The 25,154-nt window shown below is 44.2% G+C and overlaps 1 protein-coding gene across 1 annotated transcript in view; it reads left to right on the top strand.

Annotated features, from left to right (window-relative positions):
• Window positions 1–25,154, top strand: part of ADAMTSL3 (ADAMTS like 3) — a 2,298,702-nt gene that overhangs the window by 1,384,034 nt on the left and 889,514 nt on the right. The window contains exon 8 of the mRNA XM_078684728.1: window positions 13,989–14,063. Coding sequence (XP_078540854.1) covers window positions 13,989–14,063 — 75 coding nt within the window. The remainder of the gene's footprint in view (window positions 1–13,988; window positions 14,064–25,154) is intronic.

Genomic DNA, 25,154 nt, shown 5'->3' with positions numbered 1-25,154 from the left:
GGTGGTGGCAATGTCCAGGGCTGAAGTGGAGTTCATCCAGGTTCCCGTGAGGAAGGCAATGTCAGAGTCGACGGAGTCAAGCAGGTCCAAGAACTCTAAGGCATGTTTGTGGAGGGATCATTTGTTGAGCAGGATGCAGTTGAGGCGGTTGGGTCCGTTAACTGGCAGTGTTGCATTGGGGGGAGCATAGTGTACGGTGGCAATTGAAGGTGCAGCTGCAGGGCAGAAGAAAAAAGGCCCTTGGTGTCATTCAGTGTTGCTTGGTGGCAGGCAGTGTGGTGTCCGGTATTAAAGGCGTGGGGGTGGCTGGCATCGTAGGAGTGGATGTTCCCACAACCAGGGTCTGTGGCGCTGGGTGTGGTCAAAGAGTGGACGGTTGTAGACCGGCTTGCCCTTTGGCTTATCCCTAGCGCTAGCGGTGTGCCCGCTGTGCGTGTCCGCTGTGCAGCGCGCAGGTGCCTCCATAAGCAGTGTGAGTAGGAGGGCTGGACAGTTGGAAGGAGGGAAAGTGGGATGCGGTGGTGGAGGGGTTTGTGGGGGATGAGTAACGGCATGGGGAAAAAAGCACAAAAAAATCAGGAGGGCAGGAGTAGAAAAAGTGAAAAGTAGAAGAGAAATAAAAAAAAGAAGGAACAAAGAGATCAGAAGTCAGACAGACAGAGGGTAGAGCAGTGGCAGAGCAGAGAAGCTACCCACTGGACCATGATGAGGTGCTGGTGGGTGCCTGTGGCTGGAGGAGGGCCTCGAACTCTAACCAGCAACGGTCCGGGTGGCAGCTACCTTGGCAGAGCTGCGCAGGAAGGAAAGCACTTCATTGACAAGGTCAGTGAGACTGATCCTTTCACCGTGCAGCAGCCACCATAAATAGTGTGACTGGGAGGGCTAGACAGATGGTAGGCAATTGCTTATTACAATTAATTTATTTGCAATCTGTTTAAATGTAGTTAAGCGAGGCAGTTATTATATTATTTCCCAAACCAGGAAAGGACCCGTTACTATGCGGCTCCTATCACCCCCTGTCCCTCCTCAACTTAGACTATAAAATACTAGCTAAGGCATTGGCATGCCGCCTCTCGCTCCTGATGGAATCCATAGTCTCCCCAGCTCAGTCGGGTTTTATACCCCCATCGTTCCACGGCGTTCAATGTCCATACACTCTTCAATACCCTATACAGGCTAGACCTGAACACCCCCGCAGCAGCGATCCTGCTAGACACTGAAAAGGCCTTTGACTCCCTGGAATGGCCCTTTTTCCTCTCAATAATGCAACGAATGGGCATGCCACAGGCCACCACAGCCCTAATATATAGTAAGGCCACTGCTCGACTCCACCTCAATGGCACACTATCTGCTCCTTTTTCCCTATCACGAGGTACTAGACAAGGTTGCCCCTTGTCTCCCCTGTGTTCATATTAGAGATGGACCCCCTAGTGAGACACTTCCAGGAGAGACACCTACACAGAGCCCTACGTTTCCGGACGGGCCCGGTGTTGATCTCTCTCCATGCGGAAGATACAATCCTCTATGTCCTCGATCCCCAGACTAACTTAGATCCCCTTATATGGGGAATTCTGCGATTTGGCACATTTTATGGTCTGGGAATCAACTGGCGTAAATCTATTATCTTTCCTCTCATGAAAAGCACAACTCCATGGACACTGGAGTTCCCGCTGGAGTGGTGCTCGGACTCAGTTAAAATACATGGGGGTGTACATACATCTTGAAGCGGAGCAAATTCTTTGCCGTAATTATGACATGGCTATCTCTAAGTTAGAAACACAAATAGATCATTGGTTGAAACTTCCAATTTCCATGGCAGGACGAGTGGCCCTCATTAAAATGATAATTCTACCAAAGTTTTTATATTTATTTCACAATATCCCGATTCCCCTTACGAATACATTTTTTACTACACTCACACCCAATTGATCCGGCTGGTCTGGGGCGCTAAGACGCCTAGGGTTCGATGGCAAGTCATGACGCTTCCCTGCTCCAGAGGGGGGTATGGTGTTCCTGACCTACAGCTGTACTATCTGGTGGCGCAGTGCAGTTTTGCACAAGCGTGGTACCACCCGGACGCCAGAATCACTTTTCTGAAACCAGAATCAGATTTTGTCCATCCGGACACGCTGGCTGCGGTTCTGCCTGCCGGTATCCCACAAGACCGCACTGATATCCAAGTGGTCTCCACGACTAGCTGGGCATGGGCCAGCCTGGAGCACCTCATGAACACCCAGATGGTTTATTCCTCTGACATGCCACTGCCAAACACCAAATTACTATCTATAATGGGGGGAAAGTTTGTACAGAAGAGCTGCACGAAGTTCGGTATTGCCAAGATGGGAGATTTTTTCCCAGCTGGCCATGTATTTGACGCGGAGGACGTATCCTTTTTTCCAGATGCTACGTTCTTGGATAGATTTGTGCTCGCCAGACTTCGTTCAGCCCTGCGGGCGGGGTTCCCCGACTTCCCACTGGAGTCTCCGTCTTTTTTACCACTTACAATGGTCATATGTAGTGCTAGGGGGGTCCATTTGATCTCACAACTCTATAAAACCTGTGCTCACTTGATCCCGATAGACGATAGCAGGGTGCAGATTGCATGGGAAGCAGATTTAGGCGTTCAGATATCTGATGAGCAATGGGCGGCGTGCTGTCTGGAGACAAAGACAGTTTCCATAAACAGCAGACATAAGTTGATCCACTTTAAGTTTCTGTGACGAATGTATGTCACCCCAGTCAGGGGGCATAGGATAGACCCTACTAAACCCCACCACTGTTGGAGATGTCAATCCCCTCATGCCGATTTTGCGCACCTCGCCTGGACATGCCCACATATACACACATATTGGGTGGAAGTTCACCACACGTTGAGCAAGATCACCCAGGTCCGGGTGGATCCTCCTTGCTATTGGCGAAAAGGGAAGTAGCAATACACAGGGGAGGTAGAAGAGCGCCCACGAGACAAGGCTGGCTCCAAAGCTTTGCGTCCTGCTCTACTAGAAGTGACACTACCCCCACGGCCTCCAGACCAAGAGACATTTGGGGCCCCTTCAGCGAGTATCTGGCGGCGCTGCAGCAGGGCCACCTCTCACAACAGGACCGGGGCCTGGTGCCGGAGTGAGTGGGATGAGCTACTGTTTATTTATTGTTGTATGTTTTGAATCCTAACGCATAGGCCATATACTGCAATCTACTAGTCCTGCTGCATCACCAGGTGGATGGAAGGGGTCGATGGGACTAATACAGTGTTTCTTTGGCTGTGACGGATGGGCTGGGCCTTTGCTGTGTTATTTTTACAAGTGATACCCTGAGTAATGTGCTATGTGTAATCGATGTTTCATGATACTGCCTTATATGTATGTAATTAAGATACCCATCTATTTGAACGCAGTGCAATGCTTTATGTTTTCATCATAAAACTGCAAAATAAAGTTGTTTTTTTTAAAAAGGATGGTTACATTGTCCCCTTATGATCTGGCGCTTTGCCCTTTTGTTAGATTGCAGATGTCATGTGTAGTTTGGAGTAGAGACCCAGTGAGTGATGTATTTACTATCTGGATGAAAGTTTAATTGCTGATTTATAGCATTTTGGTTTAGGAAATATTTGCTGTTTGGATGCTTATGTCTATCTTAAAAATAGAGTGTTGTTGACTAATTATTCTAGTGCCTTCATTTGCACCCATTTGGTGTCGAGATAACGTTGTTGGATTTGCTTGTTTATTTTTCTAATAGTAACAATATGCACGCACACAGAATTTGTACGCAACAAAATACTGGCCCTTTTAAATTAATTACTTATAATGCAAACGTTACATTTTAGCCCATAGAACCAAACAATTGGCCCTCACGCACTTGCCCTATCAAGCTGGCCCATCTGGCAGTGACAGAGTGTGCCGAATGCCAAGGTTGCATCATCTTAAATATAACTCAACCCTCTTTAATCCACTACTGAACACCACCAGCCCCTGTATCTCACTCTTGAATGCTTCTGCTTTCTCCCTTTGTGATGGTTTTTCTGTCTTTCTGTCTTTCTCTTTCTTCGTCTTTCCACGTTCTGTGTTTTTCCCACTCCAGATCTCTGTAATTGACTGATAGAGGAAAATAAGTGCTGGTCCCCAAAAATGGCAGCACACCATTTCAATAACAGCACATCTCTCTCTCTTTCTCCAACCCTCATACCTACCTTGTGGATTATCCTTGCTCTGCTAAGCACTTAGTCATATTGTTTACTCTACTTATTTAAATCTCACGGTCTTTCTTTGCCTTTTAACCGTAACTTTGGAACCTTATGTTAAAGTGAGGGAGGGCTGATCCTGTCATTCTACTCAGTTAGTGATTGTGTTATTTCCTTTTATTGGTGGCATATGCAGCACTACTGCAATGAGAATATTGTTGACCAACACAAATAAATCATGTGCAATAGCAACTGGGCCGGACTGAGAACCGAAACCGGCCCTGGCAAAGTGCCCGGGGGTTGGCGGTGCGACCACGCTCTTTGCTAGGGCCGGTTTTTGGCCGATTTTGTTACAGCTGCATAAAACGGCCCTGTAACAAAAATACAGGGCCAATACCCTTGCGGCCGACCGGGGGATTGCCCGGTGCCCGCAACGCCCAGTCCGGGCCTGAATAGCAAATGCCAAATTTCTAGGCTGGATGTGGTTAATTCGTGATAAAATGTTAAAGACCCCGGTGCCCATCGAACCTAGTGATCAGCAAAAATAGTACATTGATGCTAAATGGTTAGGCAAATGTCACTGGTTGCCTACTAGCAATGTCTATAGTAAACTTCTGTCCGGCATAATCATGGTCATAGTTATAGAACCTTATTTCTGTTCTAGTACTGTATATAATGTTGTATATTTGACTGTTTCCTTGCACATTTGTTATGGCCATTGGGTATCGCATACTTTCTTGTACCCCCAATGGGAATGCAGGGTGTATTGTTGTGAATATCTTTTGTGATCTTGGCGATCGAAATAAAGATTATGAACTGAACTGTTATTTTCTTTTATTGGTCTTTTGACTCTCTTCCTTGCAACATTTCTAACCTGAGGCACAATACAAATAATGCACTGACCATACTACATTCCCTGTCACTACCTTGAACTATGATAGCATTATTCACCTTAGAATGTCGTTTGTTTCTTCATTGTACAGCCCTGAATGTGGGATGGGACCAAGGTAAGAAAGGCCTGACAGGGCATATGGCAATCCAACAATGTGTATTCCTGTAAACTCTCACTACGTTGTACCAACACTGTGACGCCTTCTCCTTGCACATAACCTTTATAGCTCCTCGGCTTGCTTCACGTGTTTATTTATTTTTGCAGTTTTTATAGGATACAGAAGGCCCAGGAGTGCCAGAGCCCTTTCTGCAGACTAGCAGTACTTCACTGGTCAAACTGATTAACAATATAGATATGAAAAAAACGGAGCTAGGGTGTGCTGATATATATCTGTAAATGCAAGGAAATTAATAATATGTTCATCTGGAATAGATGACAGGTGACAAAAACAACATGTAGTCAGATTCAGCACAAAGTTGCTTCCATGGTTGGTGAATGGGCATTCCAAGGTGGGATGCCATGAAAATGTGGTGAACCCCCGCAATCCTGTAACTTTGTAGGTATTGGCAAACATTTTCGAGGCACATTCCCTCTTTATAGAACACTACATCACAATGCATGAACAGTTCACAACCCTGCTTCCTTTCCTTACTAATTGACTTAATGCTTGTTTTTTTATCATGTGCAGTACCCAGTGCCTTTGGCTATGGTAGGGCTATACATGCATAAATACATATACATACATAGACCTAGTAGGATCGTTTTGCAGTTTCCAGTCTTTAAAATTCTATACAGACTGGAAAGAGATTGGGAACACTCCAAAATCTACAGGGGGAGAAAGTTTGCGTGTTAATCATAAAAGTGCACCATGCACATGTAGACACGTGTAAATACTAATGAATGCACACACTCTTGCAACGCTGCAATTGTCACAGCTTCCCTTGTATTTTTCAGAGAGGACATAGACAATCAGAAATGTACTTCCATCAAAGAACTAGATCATAGGGAAAATTGGGCCCACAATTGTCCTAGTCCTGCGTTTCATTGAATGCAGCTAGGCAAACATATCATCACATGCATTTAATGATTGAGCATGTAATAGTTTTTCATTACTAACGAAACATTTGTGTCTGTACCAGCTGTGGTGCATGATGTTTTGGCATTTGATGTAAACCACTCCGCTGTGGTGAGGACTGCGGAGGCCTACCTTATTGTTAGTCATGCATATGGTTTGCATTTGAAATTAGCATTGTATTGAATGAAGATATTTGTACTTTGCCTAAACCATAGTTCTGCACCCACAGGTTTACTATCTTCGACAATTGCGCATCCACCAGCTTTTGGAATTCTTAACATGTTAGAATGTTTATGAGAATTACATTGTCTCAAGCAAACAGATACAAGTATGTTTGCATTCTCACATGAGAGAAAATAAACAAGTGAAAATGCACTTGCCAAATATTCTCCTTTTTTTGTGTTCCTGGGGAAAGCATTTTCGCCCTTGGGGAAACCCTGTGATCTCCATTCCCACCAGCGTTGGGGGTACTTCGCTTTCCTTCCTCCATAGAAATGGAGGTAACTCTCGGACCATTTCCAGAGTGGGGAGGTTCAGAGAGGAGTTTGTGAATGGCCACAAATGTATATGTTTGTGCGTGGTCACCATCTTCCAGGATAGTATCACCTTTGAATGAAAGACCATTCGCAAATCACGAGAGGAGAAAGCGATTCGGTCACACATGACCCTCTGTGTGAGTGAGTGAAAAAAATATTTGTCAATTCCAACAGTGTTTTCACTCGTAAAAAATGTTATGACCGCGTGGACATTGCACACATCATACTAGTATGTGCATTATATGTGCAAACTCAGCTAAGGTCATTATAATGACAAAAACAGTGACGAGCAAAGTGATGCCTTTTTATTGCATACATTTTGTTCGTCCTACTGTGCGCTCTAGAAATCTTATAACATAACATAACAGTGAAAAGTAAATTAGTCAGATTCGCCTCTGTTGGAGAAAGGTTTGCGAGTCAGCCTGTAACTTCATTGCCACACCTCTTGTGTGAAATTTCTATAGAGGAATTTGACAAGAATGAAATTTAGGAAGGCATGCAAGTCAATCTGTGGGTTGATTTCATGGACTTCATTTAGGGGTAGCAGCTGCGACCCCTGGCTTCCCCTTGCGACCCCAGGCACAGCGTCTGCAACCCCAGGAGCAGCTGCTCACAACTTGTTTTCCGTTAAATTTTCATGATACTAATAGCGGGCACTGGGCATTTCCCGGTGGGCCGCCAGGGTGGGGGGCAGTTTTGGGCCCCTGTGGAGCGGTTTTGTTACCAGGGGCCGGCAATATCGGCCCATGTAACAAACTCGGCCGAAACCGATCCTTCCAAACAGCTCGGCCGCATCCCCTCATGACCCCACGCCCCAGGCCGGCCGAGCAGGTTGCGAGGGCCAGTTTTGGTTCCCGGTCTGGCCCTGGTGTCTACATGTGAGCATGTGTGAGTGTGTGAGGGAAAGTGAGTCTGTGACTGTGAATGTGTGAGATTGAGTGTCAGTAAGTAGAAGTGAGTCAGAGTGAGTGACAGTGAGTGACTGAGATTACAAGTGAATGCAAGTAAGAAAGATTAGTGTACAAGAGTGTTAGAGAGTGTGAGTAAGTGAACGTGAGTAAGAATGTGGTGTTGTGCTTGTGAGTCTGTCATAGGCCCTGGCATACTGAAGGTAAATCTTGTCTCACAGCAACACCGATGGCAACATACTGGAACTGGCACACTTGAAGCAATTCTTAACATGACAGACACCTGTCACAACATGCTGGCACTGGAAGTAATTGTCAGCATAATAGCCACATTTGGTAAAATACTGGTAGTCAAGTTAAAATTTGTATAGCGCACTACTCACCCAGAGGGTCTCAAGGCGCTTGAGGTACTTGCATACTAGACTTAAATGTTGGACATGGGGCACCTGTAGAAAAATGCTGCCATACTCAGATATTCTTGGCACAGGGCACCCATGGTAAAATGCTGTTAGTAGCACATTGGAGGTAACTCATGGCATAAAGCAGGACAACCTGACATATGGGAGGGTGGCAGCTACAACAAAGGTAAGACCCTAGCATACAGAGGTAATATTTTAAATAAAGGTCAACTTTGGCAAATGGCAGCATAAATGGCAAACATTTTGCATAGGGCTGGCATTAAGCAGAGAACAGAGCTCAAGTCAATACTCTGAAATCTATACGGATGTAGGATGCCAGGTGGCACTGGGGTACTGTGTTCCGAGAAGAGATAGAGACTGAGGGTTGATTGGGGCAAGCTGTGTGGTGTGAGAGCTTCAGTGTTTGCACAGGGGGGTGACAATGAATGCTCATGGCCTTAAAATCAGCTGGGTGAGATACAGCAGGTATGTTTCTGGGAAGCAGTGGTCGAGAGGACAGCACTCATTAGAGTGTGGTGCTTAATTAGTGAATGGATAGCCGGTATGAGGGGCCTCAATTCTACATAAAGACCTTCACTTTTCATCATCATCCCACTGATCCTATAAGTAATACGTATTCACCAAATAGGTTTCACCTCCCAGAAATTATCCACCTCGCATATTATTGAACGGCAAACATTTTCTCGCTATATATACTCCACCCATCTTCAGACAATGATTTGTTGTTTTATTTATCAATATCTTCAAGGAACACCTGTACTTAATATGTAACTCGCGTGGGCTGTAATTCATTTGTAGCTTTCGCGGTTCGGGCTGGACTTTTCCCATGGGGCACAGGGTCAGACTGATTTGCATATGGCCATGTCTGAACTGGGGTGGCTGAGTGGGCTAAAGAATGGTGATGATTAAACCCAGATCAGTTGACTGGGGGTGAGTGTTTGATTTGCTCAAACGCTCCGTCCATCATCCCCTTTTGTATCGCTTTGTTCGCCCTAAGTGTGGCAGGGTATGCTCAGACGTGAGTCCCTTGCTCACTTGGCCACTGGATTCAAGATAGCCTGGCTGATGAGGATTATGAATCCGAAACCGGTCCCAGGATGCTTGTTTCCGGTCCAGGGAAGACATGGCTTGGCAGTTCGGGCTGGACTGTTCCCATGAGGCACAGGGTCAGACTGATTTGCATATGGCCATGTCTGAACTGGGGTGGCTGAGTGGGCTAAAGAATGGTGATGGATTAAACCCAGATCAGTTGACTGGGGGTGAGTGTTTGATTTTATCAAACGCTCCGTCCATCATCCCCTTTTGTATCGCGTTACCTCATACCCTTGTTCCTTAACACAAGGAATAATGGCAATCTAGATGACAAAAAGAAGACGTTGATGTGTTCATTATATAAGGGACAGTGGTTTTACAAATAAGATGATTTTCCCACATAAAAATCTGTTCACTTAAAGCCCTCCAGTTAGTTGGCACAGAAAGGTAGGATCTTGAGGGAAGTAGGGTGGTGGTGGAAGGACAAAGGAAAGACCTAGTCCAAGGTCTGAACATCCTCACATTGGACTATTGCAACCTCCTATTAACTGAGTTTCCAAAATACATGATACATAGGCTACAGATATTACAAAATGCTGATGCACAGACAATTCTGGTACTAAATATAAGCTCACCCATCTCTACTCACAGTCGTCATCTTTACTGGTTGCCCACAGAAGTCTTTTCAAAGCACTATGCCTCTGCCTTAAAACGGTCTATAAAGGCGGACAAGACAGATATATGTCGTCCACATTCTCATGGTTAACCCCTACCTGTTTACAGCGCTCGAAATCCCAGTATTTGATTGTAGTGCCCAAATACAAAAGAACCAGGTTTGGAGGCTGCTCATTATCAGTTCCAATGGCTAAAGCATGGAATGCTATGCTTAAACCTCTCCCCACTCAGTCTAATTATGACAGTTTTAGTAAGTTGCTGAAGTCCTATTTATTCAAGAAGACAATGTATTATTATACTATCACTTTCTACCCTGTTCTATTAAAGTTGGCAATGTTAGCACCAGGACAAATCTTTCTGAGGTATTAGTGCACTTAACAAATACATATTCATTCATTCTTTTAGGATGAAAATATAGGAGTCCAAGGTTACTAATCGAAAAGCCTCATTGTCTGCCAGTCACAAGAGACACTGGAAATTATGGCTTCAAACATTTGGCAGCCTTTGAGCTAAGACCCATCACTGGATAGACAATCGCCTGATTGACATAACTGCCACTCATACTATTGGTGCCTTTTACTTTGAGTCTATCAGCCTGATTCATCAAGCCGAAATCGGCTCGCAAAGGGCCAGATTCTGAGAATCTGGCCCTTTGCGAGCGCTATTTTTGTATTTGGGATTCATCAACCCAAATGCAAAAATCGGTAATAGCGATTTCGCTATTTTGTGAGGAATTACATTTAAGGAATCTCTATTTGAGATTCCTTAAATGCAATTCATCATCCATTTAAAAATTGCGAATTCGTAATTTCGGGCCGCTATTTACCGCGAGGTCAAACCTCATGGTAAATAGCGCAAACTTAGAAAAATGCTTTTAAAAGCATTTTTCTAAGTTGCATGTTGCACACACACATGTCCTTTGGACCTGTGTGTGCGCAACACCTGTTTCAATTTGCATTTAAGGGGTGCTACAGGGTGTCCTTTGGACACCCCTGGCACCCTTCAAATCGCTATCTTATTTGCGATTAGCTAATTGCTAATCGCAAATAAGGAATACTCCCCATTCATTCCTATGGGCCTTTTGGCCCATAGGAATGAATGGGGAGTTATTCCTTATTTGCGATTAGCAATTTGCTAATCGCAAATAAGGAATGTGTAGGAATCGCAATTCTTTATGCAATTTCTACATGAATCCCGTTTTGCAAGTCCTTAATAGCGATTCCTTATGAATCGCTATTAGGGGCTCGCAAAACGGGAGAATGATGAATCAGGCTGTATGTTTTTTCTCACAAGAGGATTTCAGATATTCATATCAACTGGAAGATATATCAGCCCGCCTACCCTCCCCCTCTCTATCGCTCTCCGTACAAGAAGTTTTTTTATATACTTTAGTTGAGAAATGTGCTGTCAGTAGAAAGAGTTTGATTCAAGCTGGATTATGTAACACATTTCCTTATGTGTGTCTACTGTCTACAGAAAATTGCAACTACTCAACTGGAGTAGGACAGCTGTGAGAATACTCAAAAATGTATTTGTTATTCTGACCATGTACATATTGGGCACACACTAAATAAGAGATGAGTTTTTTTCCCAGATAGTCTGGTCGAATGCCATACACAACATACCATGCTTGACTTATTTTTGGCTTCTCCAAGCTAATCCTGTTAAGTTTCCTTCAATTAAAATAAATATGGAGCTCAAATAAAAAACTAAAAAATCAATCAAATAAGTTGAATTTTGACAGTGTGCTGGTACTTACACTGCAATCTTTTAGTAAATGTATTAAATATGTTTCCCCATTAGTCATATGGACATGTGTTGGTTGACTTGAAGCACTGTAGAGAGAAGACACCAACAGTACATTTCTGGCTTGAGAAGCAAATGCGACTCAAAATAAGGACCAGGAATTGCCAAACATGGTTAAACGGATTTTAATTTAGTATACTAACCAATCCAGTAGATAAGCAGAAAGAAAATAAGTTCAAGAGATACAACAATGCAGTAGGTAAGCTGAAATATCCCAATAGATTGAGCCATAAAAATAAGATACAGAATAGCCACATCCACAACAATAATCAAACAAATTAAAGTAAATAGGTGTTCCATAAAGAAACTTCTCTCCTCTCTTCTAAACCTACATTGACAACAAGACCATCTATCCAATATTTCTATTTAGGGAGTTTAAAGGAGTTAGCATGATATAGACTTCTTTAGAAGACTTAGAAAACAAAATAAATGTCCAGCCAAAAGCTTCATACTTGCAGGAGAGTGTAAGCAGAGTGGTCTGTCCCTCTCCAATACTAAACGAAATCTGGCTTTCTAACTGTGGGGACACCAATTAAAATAATATGAGATTCAGAAACATCCTTACCTCCTTCCACACCACTAGGAGCCAACCATATTGTTACTCTAAAAGAGCATCTTCAATCTCCCTTAAGTTTCCCATTGCATCGAAACTGGGGCTGTAAACAGCAACCTGGAACATTCCACCATCCTGGTACATGGTCAACAGAAGGCCTCTTCTGACCATTAGTTCTCCACATCCACTGCTAAGTTCTTCCCCTCAGGCCTCAGTATAGACAGTCTAATACAAACAATATGCTTTTCTCTAACAAATAGCATGATAATGCACCTGCAAAAAAAGGGGAAAAAAATACTGACAAGGCTTACTGCATTTCAATTGAGGGCCATAGTCAAGCTAAGTTAACTCAGCAGTTAATTTGAACTTCGAATACATGTTTATACATACACAAATATAGCTCTAAAGATAAGTGCAAACCTTGAATAAAAGAGTACATGATTACATGTTTCAATTGAATGTTAGCGCACTCATATTAAACCACAAATTCCTACAATGATTATATTTCATGAATCCATGTAAATGTTTCACACATGTTAAGGGAGTTAAGATACACAGGGTGTATTTGCAAGGCCTCAGCGCCACCAGAGCATCACTTTTTTTTCGCTTCCTGCATATAAACCATCATCTCTGCAGTGCAGTCACCCTTGCAGCATGGCAGCAATGTGCCTGCGCTGGCTCTAGCCAGCTATTTTTGCACCAGCACTAAGGGAAACAGAGGGGTGTGCCGTATTCTTGTGACTCCAGCACTTTCCTGCATTTTGAAAATGTCAGAGCCCAGTGCTGCCTAATTTGGCACAACTCTGCGCTCTGGCTTTTTGTTGTGAATATACCCCTCAGGAAATATAATGTCATCTATGAATATATAATTGCAACATCACAATGTTGCAATTATATATTCATAGATGACAATATATTTCCTGAGGGGTATATTCACAACAAAAAGTCAGAGCGCAGAGTTGTGCCTAATTAGGCAGCACTGGGCTCTGACATTTTCAAAATGCAGGAAAGCGCTGTAGTCTCAAGAATACGGCACACCCCTCTGTATTATCATGCTATTTATTAGAGAAAAGCATATTGTTTGTATTAGACTGTCTATACTGAGGCCTGAGGGGAAGAACTTAGCAGTGGATGTGGAGAACTAATGGTCAGAAGAGGCCTTCTGTTGATCATGTACCAGGATGGTGGAATGTTCCAGGTTGTAGTTTACAGTCCCAGTTTATAATATAATAAGTGGAGCCTAAATTACACTGCTTTACTTTGCATTTGTATTGTTTAAGAATTCAAAACCAGCATAAGTGAGTGTAAGAAATGCTAAATTGCACTTCTGGTGGGGGGTCAAGTGGGAAGGAAGAAGAGCATATCTGCAGGAGTGAGGTGAGGGTGGGAGGCAGTTACCCAAAACAGAATGAGGGAAATAGGAAAAATGAAAACAGAAATTGAACCAAAAGCTCACTGCGGTGGATGAGAAGGATCTCTGAAAATTAAAAAAGTAAAACAGTTAAAAAAAAATAGGGAGAAATCAATGATGCAAATAGAACTGATAATATAGAAAGCCCAATAGTCATTTTTGAACTTTTACATCCTAATTTACAGTTGGACACATGTCGCGTCCACTTTATTAAGAGTGTATTTGACCTAATGGTACTCATAATACAGACGATGGAACATTCACAGCTTTTGGACCTCCAGATTCTAAATAAGGACCTTTGTTTTGTTGGTAAATCACACATCTGTTACAAACTCCAGTTTACTTGCAATGATATATAACTCAGATGTATGATATATGAGTAAGACATTTATGGATCCTTTGCAAGTGGGACACTATTTGCGGATAAACAAAAAACAAAAGTTGCACTTATAGATAGTACATTCTATTTCCATGCTTAAACTAACATCTTGCATTGTTTTCTAGGAGAAGAAACCGTGATTGCAGTCCCCCATGGAAGTCGCAGTGTGAGAATCACAGTGAAGGGGCCAGCGCACGTCTGTATGAAGCCTTTCAATTATGTATTACTCATGCAATATGTATAATCACACAAATCAAACGCAGATCCACATTTTCCTATCGAGTAATAATGCATTTTAAGTGGGTTTAAGGTCATTTTAGCTAATTAAATAAAGGGATAATTCCTGTTCAGAACATTTCCTATATTTAAGTTTCGCTTAAGTAAACATTAATCATGCTTCATATATATGTCAAATTATCGAGATCAATAAGAATGGCAAGTAACCTATTTGTTGATCTGAATTAGAGTGAAAGGGGGAGTTAAACAGTGTCTCACTCCTTTATGAGGCACATGCCCCATGGTCTTGCACACTAGCAAGGATCCCTGACTCTGTTTGGATTTCTGATTAGGCACGAACAAAAAGGTAAACAGTGCTTAGCCCTTCACTGGTGCATATTTATGTACGTCTGTGCATAAACGAGGGGCTAGAATGTGGCTTAGATTTTTTTCTTAGCCTCAAAAAAGTTTCAAATGAGGCCTGGCTCCTTGTTGGGGCATGTTACGTAATGTTATGTGTATTCGTAAAGCGCACTATCACCTGGAAAGGTATCCTGGCGCTGAGCAGGTGGGTATACCTAGCCCTGCCTATGGTAAGTTGGTTAATTGAAATGCCCGGTCTTAAGCTTCTTGCAAAATTCAAAAAGAGAGGAGGAGGATTCTTCAGGGTCTGGAAGCAGGATGCAGTGATAGTGCTGACTTGTGCAGTCATGTCTAGTTTGCTGTTGATTATTATTCCAAAGTGTTCCATATAGCTGGTGGGGGAGCCCGTGTAAGTTGAGCAGCTGATGGTACTGTGTGTGGATGTGGGAATGAGTTTGACTGGCCACCAGCTGGAGTACCGTTTGTGGTGTTCTTGCCGAAAATCACTATTTCTGTCTTGTTGGTGTTGAGCTTGAGACAGTCGGCTCTCATCCAGTAAGCGACTTCGATCATACAGGTGATTAACTTGTTGCTTGTATTGTGGGTCAAGTCTGAGAAAAGGAGTACGAGTTGCATGTCATCAGCATAGGAGCAGCTGTTGATATCACGTGTGCGGATAACTTAGGCCAGAGGAATCAAGTATGGGCTGAGGAGGGTGAGACTGAGCGATGAACCTTGAGGCACTCCACAGATGAGTTTGCGGGCTTCTGAGGCTTGAGGTAACCAGCTGATAGCTTCGCTCAGAAGGAGTGGATCCTGCATAGAGTGGGTCTTGGATTCCAATCACGTTCAGGCACCTGATGAGGATGGGGTTTGTGGCCATGTCAAATGCAGCAAAGGGGTCCATAATAATAAGGGCTGCCATGTCTCCTCTGTCAAGGATCATGTGGATGTCACCTGTAGCAGCGATAAGTGCTGTTTCTATATTGTCATTAAGCCTGAATCTAGATGGCATGCTGTTGAGCAGCTGGTGAATGCTGAAGTGGTAGGTGAGGCGTTGGTTAAATAGTTGCACTAAGTCCTTTGCTGTTTACGGCAGGAGGGAGCTGGGTCTGTAGACAGAAAGCGTGGCTGATTCAGTGGTTGGTTTCTAGAGGCATGACGGTGGCATATTTCCATTACTTATAATGAAAGAAAAGTCAATGTTCTTGTACCATTCAGTCTTGCCAAGGTTGTGGAATATATATTCTATTTAAGTGAGGCAGAACAGTCCTCCAACAGGTTTCTACAACATATTTTTGAGAGAAAACACTTTCCACATACAGTCACTGTTTTATTTTTTATTGGTTACTGTAATACTTATACCAAGGACCCAGCACTAATGTTCAGTTTTAGACCTACCAAACATAAATAAAGTTTGCATGATCTATACCAGAATCCCTGTCTTGTAGCAGTGATGCAGGCCATTCTCCAGGTGAAACACATTGACTTCTAAAAATATTAAACTATCATCTGATAATACACTATGCCTTTGCCAGGCATTTACTAAAACTGAGAACTGTCTCAGTTCAATGGCCATCTTGTTGCTGGATGCAGAAAGACCCTTAATTGTGGTGACCCTTCTAACAGAAATTTTAGTTTGGGAAGGAAGTTAAGAATATTGTGCATTCATGAAACATTAAGCCAAAGAACTCTATATTTAAAAGCACTGTGTAAACGTCTCCATTCAAATTCCAAAATTCGAAAGAGAAACAAAGCAAGGTTGCCCGCTCTTTTAACTCCTAGTCTTACGAACAATGGAACGTCTCCTGGTCTGAATCAGAAACATCCCAAATGTAGAAGACAAAACAGTAGCAAGAAAAGATATAAAACTGTTTGGCTAGACAGATGTTGATCTGTTATTTATGTGTGTTGCTTGGATATGAATTTACCTTAAATAAATGAATAGACAAGAGGCGTTTGGCAAAACAGGAACAAGTTGGTTTAATTAAACGCTGCGACCTGGAGAGCCTGGACAAAAAGTGTCTGCTCAAAATCTCTCAATGTACAAAGTTTTGGGTCGTCAATTTATACAGTTCATGAGGTACAATAAAATGTTTTTTACTTTCCAAAAGAGCATCAATCAATTGTGTGTGCATCTGATAAGGACACAGATGGCTCTCGACCTCAGCAAGAGCTCATGTGGGCCAGTGTATATGTGTCTAGATGCTGTTTGAGGAGCGTGCGATCGTTATGTGTGGTGTGCATGTCGTGTCCTGATTGCTTGAGTGTACCTATCTCCATGTGGTATCTAGCTTTGTGGTAATTCTGGGGAATGAGAGCCTTTGGACAAATTAGCTTTATTGGGGCCACTTATCTCAGACTTGTTTGTGGTGCAACTATCTATCTGTGGAATCATCAGGGTGTTCCCTGGGTGTGCGTGTTTGCCTGAAATTTATGGGGCAACCCTTCTGTGACTTGTTTCTCAGTAAGCTTGGGCATGGGTCACAAGACCTTCCTGACCACATATCTCTGACTCAGGATTGATGGGGGGGTCATCTTGGATGAATCCGACAGTAATGATGTGAGTTCATTGGAACTCCTAAAAATAATATGGCTGCCACTGGTATCATATTATCAACATTACCAACATGGTGCATACAGTTATCATCTTGCACATTGACATTTTTCTCAATGGTGTTGTAAAATGTATGTTTACTTTGGTTTGAATATATATTGACATTGTTATTATTGGCAAAGATTATATTATTGTACGAGCATGGATTATGACATACATTGATATAAATATTGCTGATGTAGGCGCAAGTTACAGTATACATTGGCATTGCATTGACGGGCAATGTTGAGGTTATGTGGGCATAGGCTGCGGCATATGTTCACATTGCATTTACTGATATTGCAGTTGTCGGGCCTGCTCATATTGTGACATTCATTGACATCGTATTCACCCATCCCAACATGTGGGTGCATGTAAAATAGTAGCCACTCACATTACAGGCAAGCAAAGAACATTCAACGGAGCTCGGGACCATCTAAAACATGTATAACTATTTTGTATATGTATTATATGCTTTGCAGTCAGTGGCAGCTCCTCTATAGGGGCATTTGGGTGCCGTCCCCCTGCTTTCTCGCCGTGCGAAAAGGCAGAAACATAAATAGTAATAACTACCATTTGTTTCTGCCTTCTCGCACAGCGAGAAAGCAGTAGTTCCTGGTTGGGGGTGGGTGGTGTTGCTCGAGGGCAGGGGGGAGGTGGCCTGCCCACTGTTGTTCATACTGACTGTTTGGGCAGCCTGAGGCCGCCCAAACAGTCAGTATGAACAACAGTGGGCAAGCCACTCCCCCCTGCCCTCGAGCAACACCGCCCACTGTCTCTGTTCTCTATGTATGCTGCAGCATACATAGAGAAAATGGCCCGGCTGGGGCAGCGGCCTCACCAATCACAACGCTGCGGCAGCATTGTGATTGACTATGGTAAGGAGGGAGCCTGCCAGCTGTCTGCTTCGGAGCTTCCTGTGGGAACGCGGGGGGGCGGGATCCGGTTGCAGCTTTATACACTGTCCAGGAGGAGGTGGCGCGGTACCCGGGTGTAAGGTAGGAACATGGCTATATCTGGTATGGATTGTAATGCTTTTGTGGGGGATCATAATCACTGTGTGCGTGAAGGGAACTTGATTGACCTGCATGAGGGCTGGAGACTTCCCTGCATATATCTATTTATATGAGGAGCGAGGACTGGTGGCTGCCTGCTGCCATGCACGTGTGACCTCCCCTAATTAGGTATTGGCAGCCAACGACTGAGAGGGCACGGCACATCCCGCGCCCATTCGATCTGATGCCTCTCTACTGAGAATGCCATTTTACGACGGTTTATTGAGGCCCAATGTTTAGGGATGTGAATCTTCATAAACCTACTGTAAGATCACGAAGACATTTCACCTCGTGTTTGAGTAAAGCTCCGTGTGCCAATGTTTTTCCCTAGCCTCATCACTGAGTTCAGATAATAACATCCTAGGCTGCTAGGGTTTACTGTATTTACAGTCACCCTGTTTTATGAGCGCTCCTCAAACATAGCTGGAAAGCTTCGCCGTCTCCAATCCGTGGAACTGTGTGTTTTTGTGAGCATGAAAGATAAGGTGAAACCCCCCTCCCATACCACCCACTCCCAGCCACTCGAGGTGTGACTGAGAGCAGGGCCTTAGGGCTGGTGTGCACCCGCTGAACCCACTGGTCTCTTGAGATGAAAGGGTCCTCAACGGCCTGTCAATTAATGCCATATATATTTATTATGGGAAACGTGCCTAATTTGCTCCGTTTAAAATCGTGTTTTGCTCTCTGGAGCATTCTTTCAAACATCTCCAGCTATCTCTTCAAAGAAGGAATCAGTATAATGCTGTCCTGCTGCCTCGTGTTTCTCGAGCTCCCTTTAAGGCTCACTCTCTGTGCTGACTCGCCTCAGGGCAGTCATCCTGAACTTTTAGGCCACACCACTTTCAAATGTCACCAGCCGCCACTGTATACAGTAAATATGGGGATGAAGACATGAGAAAGACTGAATCTTCCAGTAGTCAGTGGCCAAGAAAGCAAGCCTTTATTATGGCATTTATTAACTACACAGATATACACGTGATGCTAAAATACAGACAGGTTTGAAGCAAGCTCAGAGCGTTACATATTTTCGTTGTTTTGGGCTCCCTTACTAAATAGCGCTCAGGAAGTGCCCCTGCGCAAATGTAGTGTTGCAAAATATGTGCCTCTTAGATAATGAGAGCAAAGCACGTTATTGCAATGCAGCTCCCAGGGTAAACTCTTGAAAGGTGATCGCGCGGCAAATGCCTGTAACATATTGTGAAGAATAAACAAGTGACACGTAGGATGCCCCCACTGCAGCACATCTGGTGGAAAGATGGCAAGCGCATTGTGTTCAATGTGCAGATGCGGTCCTTCCCGATTTAGCTCAAAGGGGAAGCCTGCGGGGCTTGTATTTCATTGCGTGGCAGGCATAGGTCTTGGAATGTAAATGTGCAGTGAATATGTGTAAAACGGGGCTTCCTACTATAAATCACCTCATTATTATCCCCAGACAGACCGAAGCGCGCCTGATCATGCTGGTGACATTGATGGAAGGTCTAAGTTGCTAACCTAAGGTCTTATCTTTCTCATAATTGGACACCGCTAGACTAAACACTGCTCGGGATGCACACTGGAAGAGAGAAAGCTGCCCGGTGCTGGCTGCCAGTTTAAGCCTAAGATTGGCATCTGTTAACAAAACATAACACGAGATAAGATCAACGGGGCCCATTTCACTCCATCCCAAAAATCTATCTACATTCAAGACATCGCACTAGCATTCTCTGTTGACAAGGCGGCTCCTGATTAGACATTCAAACAGACGTTAGAAGTGCTGGGTGGCTGTAGCCTTTGCTTGTTCGGCCAATCAATAATCACCAATTTTGTGATGTTTGGAAATGAAAAAAATGAGTGACACCAAATCCGTCATTTACTCTTCCAAGTTAGTTCTGATGAGCCAGCTATGTGCTGCAGACATACACATACCCATTTAAGAAGATAATCGGTCAAAAGCGAATCTTCCAATAAACCAAAAAAGACCAGATTTCTTGTCATTAGAGTGTGCATGAGTACTGCGCACTAGCAGCCAGATTCATCAAGGGAAAATCGGCTCGCAAAGGGCCAGATTCTGAGAATCTGGCCCTTTGCGGGCGCAGTTTTTGCATTTGGGATTCATCATCCCAAATGCAAAAATCGCAAATTGCGAAATCTCTATTTGAGATTCCTTAAATGCAATTCATGACCCATTTTAGAATTGCGAAATCGCAATTTTTGGCCGCTATTTAGCGCGAAGTCTGACTTCGTGGTAAATAGCGAAAACTTAGAAAAATGCACTTTAGTCTATTTTTCTAAGTTGTATATTACACACACACATGTCCTTTGGACATGTGTGTGCGCAACATCAGTCTACATTTTCATTTCAGGGGTGCTACAGGGTGTCCTTTGGACACCCCTGGCACCCTTGAAATCGCATCCTTATTTGCGATTAGCAAATTGCTAATCGCAAATAAGGAATGACTCCCCATTCAATCCTATGGGCCTGTAGGCCCATAGGAATGAATGGAGAGTCATTCCTTATTTGCGATTAGCAATTTGCTAATCACAAATAAGGAAGCTGTAGAAATCGCAACTAATATTGCGATTTCTACATGAATCCCGATTTGCCAGTCTTTAATAGCGATTCCTTAATAATCGCTATTAAGGACTCGCAATTCGGGACATTGATGAATCTGGGGGTAGGTGTGCTCCCATTTTCTGCGCCCCCAGGGCACTGTGGTATTACAGAAAATGCCGCAGGTGCGTTTGCCCCCCTTTTGCAATGCTGATGGTGCCTCCGCACAAATAGTGCTAGCGCTAACTTAAGAGGGCGGCCCCTCATCATCATCATTGGGCGGTTGCTCCTCGTCGGGCCGGCGGTGCAATGCCCTACGGGTCCCCCGAAGGGTCACTTTGGCAGAGATCTTTTAGACAACTGCCGTCAGGTGCATGTGGGTGTGTGGGTAGAGTCCTTAGAAAAAGAGTGCTGTTGTGCGTGTACTGAGTATTAAAACTACCTAAGGGTGTACCTAAGAAACCTTTAATGAAAAGGCACCCTTGGTAGAGTAAAAGGACCCTTAGGTTCGGGGTTACCAATGCAGGCCTAATGTGCCCAGGTAACTAATCAGGTCGACATGTTTGACGCCTTGGCTGGCCTAAAGGGTCCCTGGCGTTTTTTCAGGACCACAAATGAAGTGGTGATAGTGTGGTGCACGATGGTAAATATTGTCCCTCTGAAAGATCTGGGGGGGGGGCACTCTATGAAATGAGTAAAGCAGTGGCCTATGACACCACCCAGAAGATCATGACCTAAATGAGCCTTAGTAGTGCTCCATAAGCTTATGCCGTAGGGGGCCCACACCTGGTGGCGGCTGGTGACATTTGAAAGCAGTGGGGCGTAAAAGTTAGGAATTCTTTATAAGTAGCGGGAGAGCAGTGCATCTCTATTTACTTTTGCTATGTCAATATTTTTTTTTACCCCCATCTAACCCATATGCTCATAACCACAAATACAACTGGAACACATGCTCACTGCCCTGTGCGCTGTGCAGAGAGGCGTAGGACTGGATGGCCATCAAGATTTCTGAACACCTTTTTCGCTCACTGACAGGCACTGTGAGAAACTCGCAGTGACCTCATCCTCAGAGCTCTCAAATGTTACAACTCCGTTCAAATTATGCACTGTACAAGAGCAGTATTATACATGAAAAAATTCAGAAGCAACACTTTTAGGGAATGTAACTGCACAATTAATACATGCATTCTAAATAGGAACTAAATCACTAAACATAATGGTTTAAAGTTATAATTAAAATGTTAAAATGTTGACATTTACTTTCCTTAATGCAGTTGCCTTTGGTTTGCCATCTCTCTTCCAGTAGTGCTCCAGCCTCCCACTCCAGTGCCACTGCACTCTTTTTCCGTGTGGCGCATCGCACAGCGTGGACTGTGCCACACAGGTCCCTTAAGTTCCCTCTAACCTGCATCTAAAACTATTCAATGTAAAGTTAAATAGCAAAGACCGTGAAATCGCGCCCAGTATACTGATTTACTCCCAACTCCCAAGAATATATATTCAAGTAGACTGGCAATACATATTTTTAACATGTGGGTGTAACTCGAGTTAAAATAATTGCACATGCACAATAACATAAATAATACTACTCACAATTTCGTGCTTGAAGGGATTTCTACGGCGGCAAGACAGTCTGGTCAGCACTGAAGAGCGCAGCCCGGCCTATCTCGAACGGCTGCAGCTGCAGAGATGCAGAACTGTGCCGCATATGGCAGACAGACAGAGGCTTCACAAGTTGGCACCTTCGGTCACTGTCAGCAGCCTCCGGTATGAGCCTGCAGGTGCGATGTGCACAGACTGTAATAGTTCTCCTTTGCGTGAGTTTTTTTTTCTGTGGTCACTCTATATGCTCAGTACTGCGAGCGACTGGCGGCATCTGTCCTCAGAGTAGCGCCCAGCCATCTCCCTGCGTGTGGCACGGATTAAAAAGACGAGAGACACGTCTTGCCACAAGTTAATGTAAACTTTCAAAGACCCCGGGAATAAACGCTGGAACATGAGGTGTTGGTACTCCTTTCAACCTCTGTCTGCCCTCCGAGTCCGAGAAGCGCATGAGCCGGCACGCCAGATACTGAGATCTTTAATAAAGTTAATGTACATTATGCCGGGAGTGATAGTCAGTGCTTTGACCCACCACACAAGGACCAATTGCGAACAGTTCATGCGCGGCCCGGGACCTGTGCGCCTGCCGCCTCCTCGCCGCGTCACAGGGCTTCGCAGTGCTGTACGCCCTTGTAATAACGCAGACAGCGCGCAGCCATAAGAAGGATCACTTTTTCTGCTCTCACACACCTCGAACCTCTGAAAACAGTTATAGTGTGTGCACAGACACGTACTAAACCTCAGGTGTTGATCATCACGTCATCTCTCTTTCTGCAGCTCGTTACATAGAGGTTCTGCTGTGGATGTGTTTTTTTGGTGCGAGCTAAGAATAAAGGGGGCTTTTGACTCTACTACTGACTTTGAAGCTAAACGGGCCCAATTACAGGTAGCCCGTTAGAGCGCAGGGGGTTGGTCGACACTACCTCCTTCCAGTCCCTCATCATGCAGTCACTAGCTAAGATGGAGGCGTGAGCTTAAGCCATTAGGTTTCCAATGGCGCAGTTGCACATTAGCACAGAGGTAGATGAGGGGGAAAGGGTGGACAGGGGAGCCGCGGAGTCGACCGACGCCCTTCCTTCAAATGCACTGTAAATTAAAAATAGGGCGGGTGGTGTATCTGTACCAGCTCTCCCACAGGTGTATTGTCCACTACAAATCAACAAGAGAAGACAAGATGACGTCACTCCCCACTGATGAACCCCAAACAGGATCAAACTTGTTTAGGTTTACTGAATGGGGGCTAAACTGATTTGTTCTAGTCACATCTGCACTGCACTGCAGGACATTAAAGCGAACACAACACAGAGCAGAACTTTAATACCTGGAAACGGCTGCGGCACATAAACCAAGATCCCATCGCAGATTAAACACCGGCCGGTGCGAGGCAGGCATTGTGACACTGGTATCTGCAGACACCACAGAATGGTCACTCTCAGCAAAGGTTCCTCTGATGCGGAAGGGGGGTTATAAATAATCCACCCTTGGGAGAAGGGTCTCACACACAGCGCAGGAAGTTGGAACGTGCCCGTGGTGGGCCTTGTTTAAATTCTAGGGCACGCATGGCGGTAACTCAGCCAATCCTGGCGCAGCATAACATCGCCACTGCGCCAGGATTGGTTAAAGAGCAGGGCTAATACTGCCCATAATGAGACCCGGCTCCCCCGGGTCTCTGCCTGTGTTCGTGCTAGAGGAGGAGGAGGGAAGGGGCTACTGCGTGTGTGCGCATGCGTGGGCAAGTCAAAAAAATGACTTGTCCTAAATGCGCACACACTGCTGCTGCCCTCCCTGCCATGCCTGCTATCTGCCAGCCGCCTGCCACTCACTGCCACACAGGCCCGCCCCCCACCCTTCCGCGATCGGCAAATGAGGTGATACAGTTAGTGACTCACTCCGAAACTGTCTGCGCTCGTAATAAATTATAATTGGTATGCGCAGTCAGTGTCAGACAGGGATGTGACGGTCGTCCATGGCTAGTGGGGCAACGCCCCAACGTCCCCAATGGACGAACCGCCTGCCGGCTCAAGAAACATGCCCCATCCTGACGCCTACTTGCATGACCATTTACTTCATTCTACTACATTTTCTGTCAACGACAAATCAATTCTTAAGTCATTATGCTTATTTTATTCATGTGCTGCTTCTGCTTGTTATTCTATTTCAAACACATTTTCGTGCTCCCTGCTCTGTGTGGGAAAACCCTTAGTCCACTTCTCTTCTTTAAATAAACTAATTAGTGGGGGCAATTTTCCCCTTCTCTACCCTCTCCACTCTATTTTTGCATTTAACATGTAGACAGGGAATCTTCCATTACTTATTTACTGGTCTGTGCCCCCCTCGCTGTTTCCCTTTTTTACGTTTTTTTTAACTTACACTCTTGTGACTTTCCTACCTGCATTGTGGTAAATTGTCCATCCCCTACCGTAAAAGGCACCTCGTGACAAAATATTTCAGAAAGGTACTTCTTAAAACAGCATGTTAAACAATAAATAGGTTTCCTTGCACATCTTTTGATACAGAAGTTGTTAAGCAAACTAAGGGTACAAACATCAACAGGAGACAATGAACAGTCCGTCTTTATTCACCAGTAAAAGACACTTTGGTGAGAAAAAATATCATCTCAAATTTCTCTTGGTATTCTAAAACAGACATTGAATTTCCATTTAGTGAACTGAACCAGGAAGGACACCTCATATTTAAACTAACTATTTCCAGGCATATTTTCCTCCTATTTCAAATAATCATTTTTCTTACATTTAATTCAATGTTGCAAAACTTTCATTCCGACCATTCCAAAAGAAAACCAGGCGCCTGTCTTGCCACAGGACAGCCGCTCATTAAATGTTCTGGATGGATGTCCCTGAGTCAGACTAATGGATAAGAAAATTGGATTCTATTACTTATTATATCATAGATGCTTATATTAGAAGTA

Source organism: Lissotriton helveticus, chromosome 3_2 (assembly GCF_964261635.1).
Source record: "Lissotriton helveticus chromosome 3_2, aLisHel1.1, whole genome shotgun sequence".
In the NCBI taxonomy this organism is placed as follows: domain Eukaryota; kingdom Metazoa; phylum Chordata; class Amphibia; order Caudata; family Salamandridae; genus Lissotriton; species Lissotriton helveticus.
This window is presented reverse-complemented; position numbering and strand designations above follow the sequence as displayed.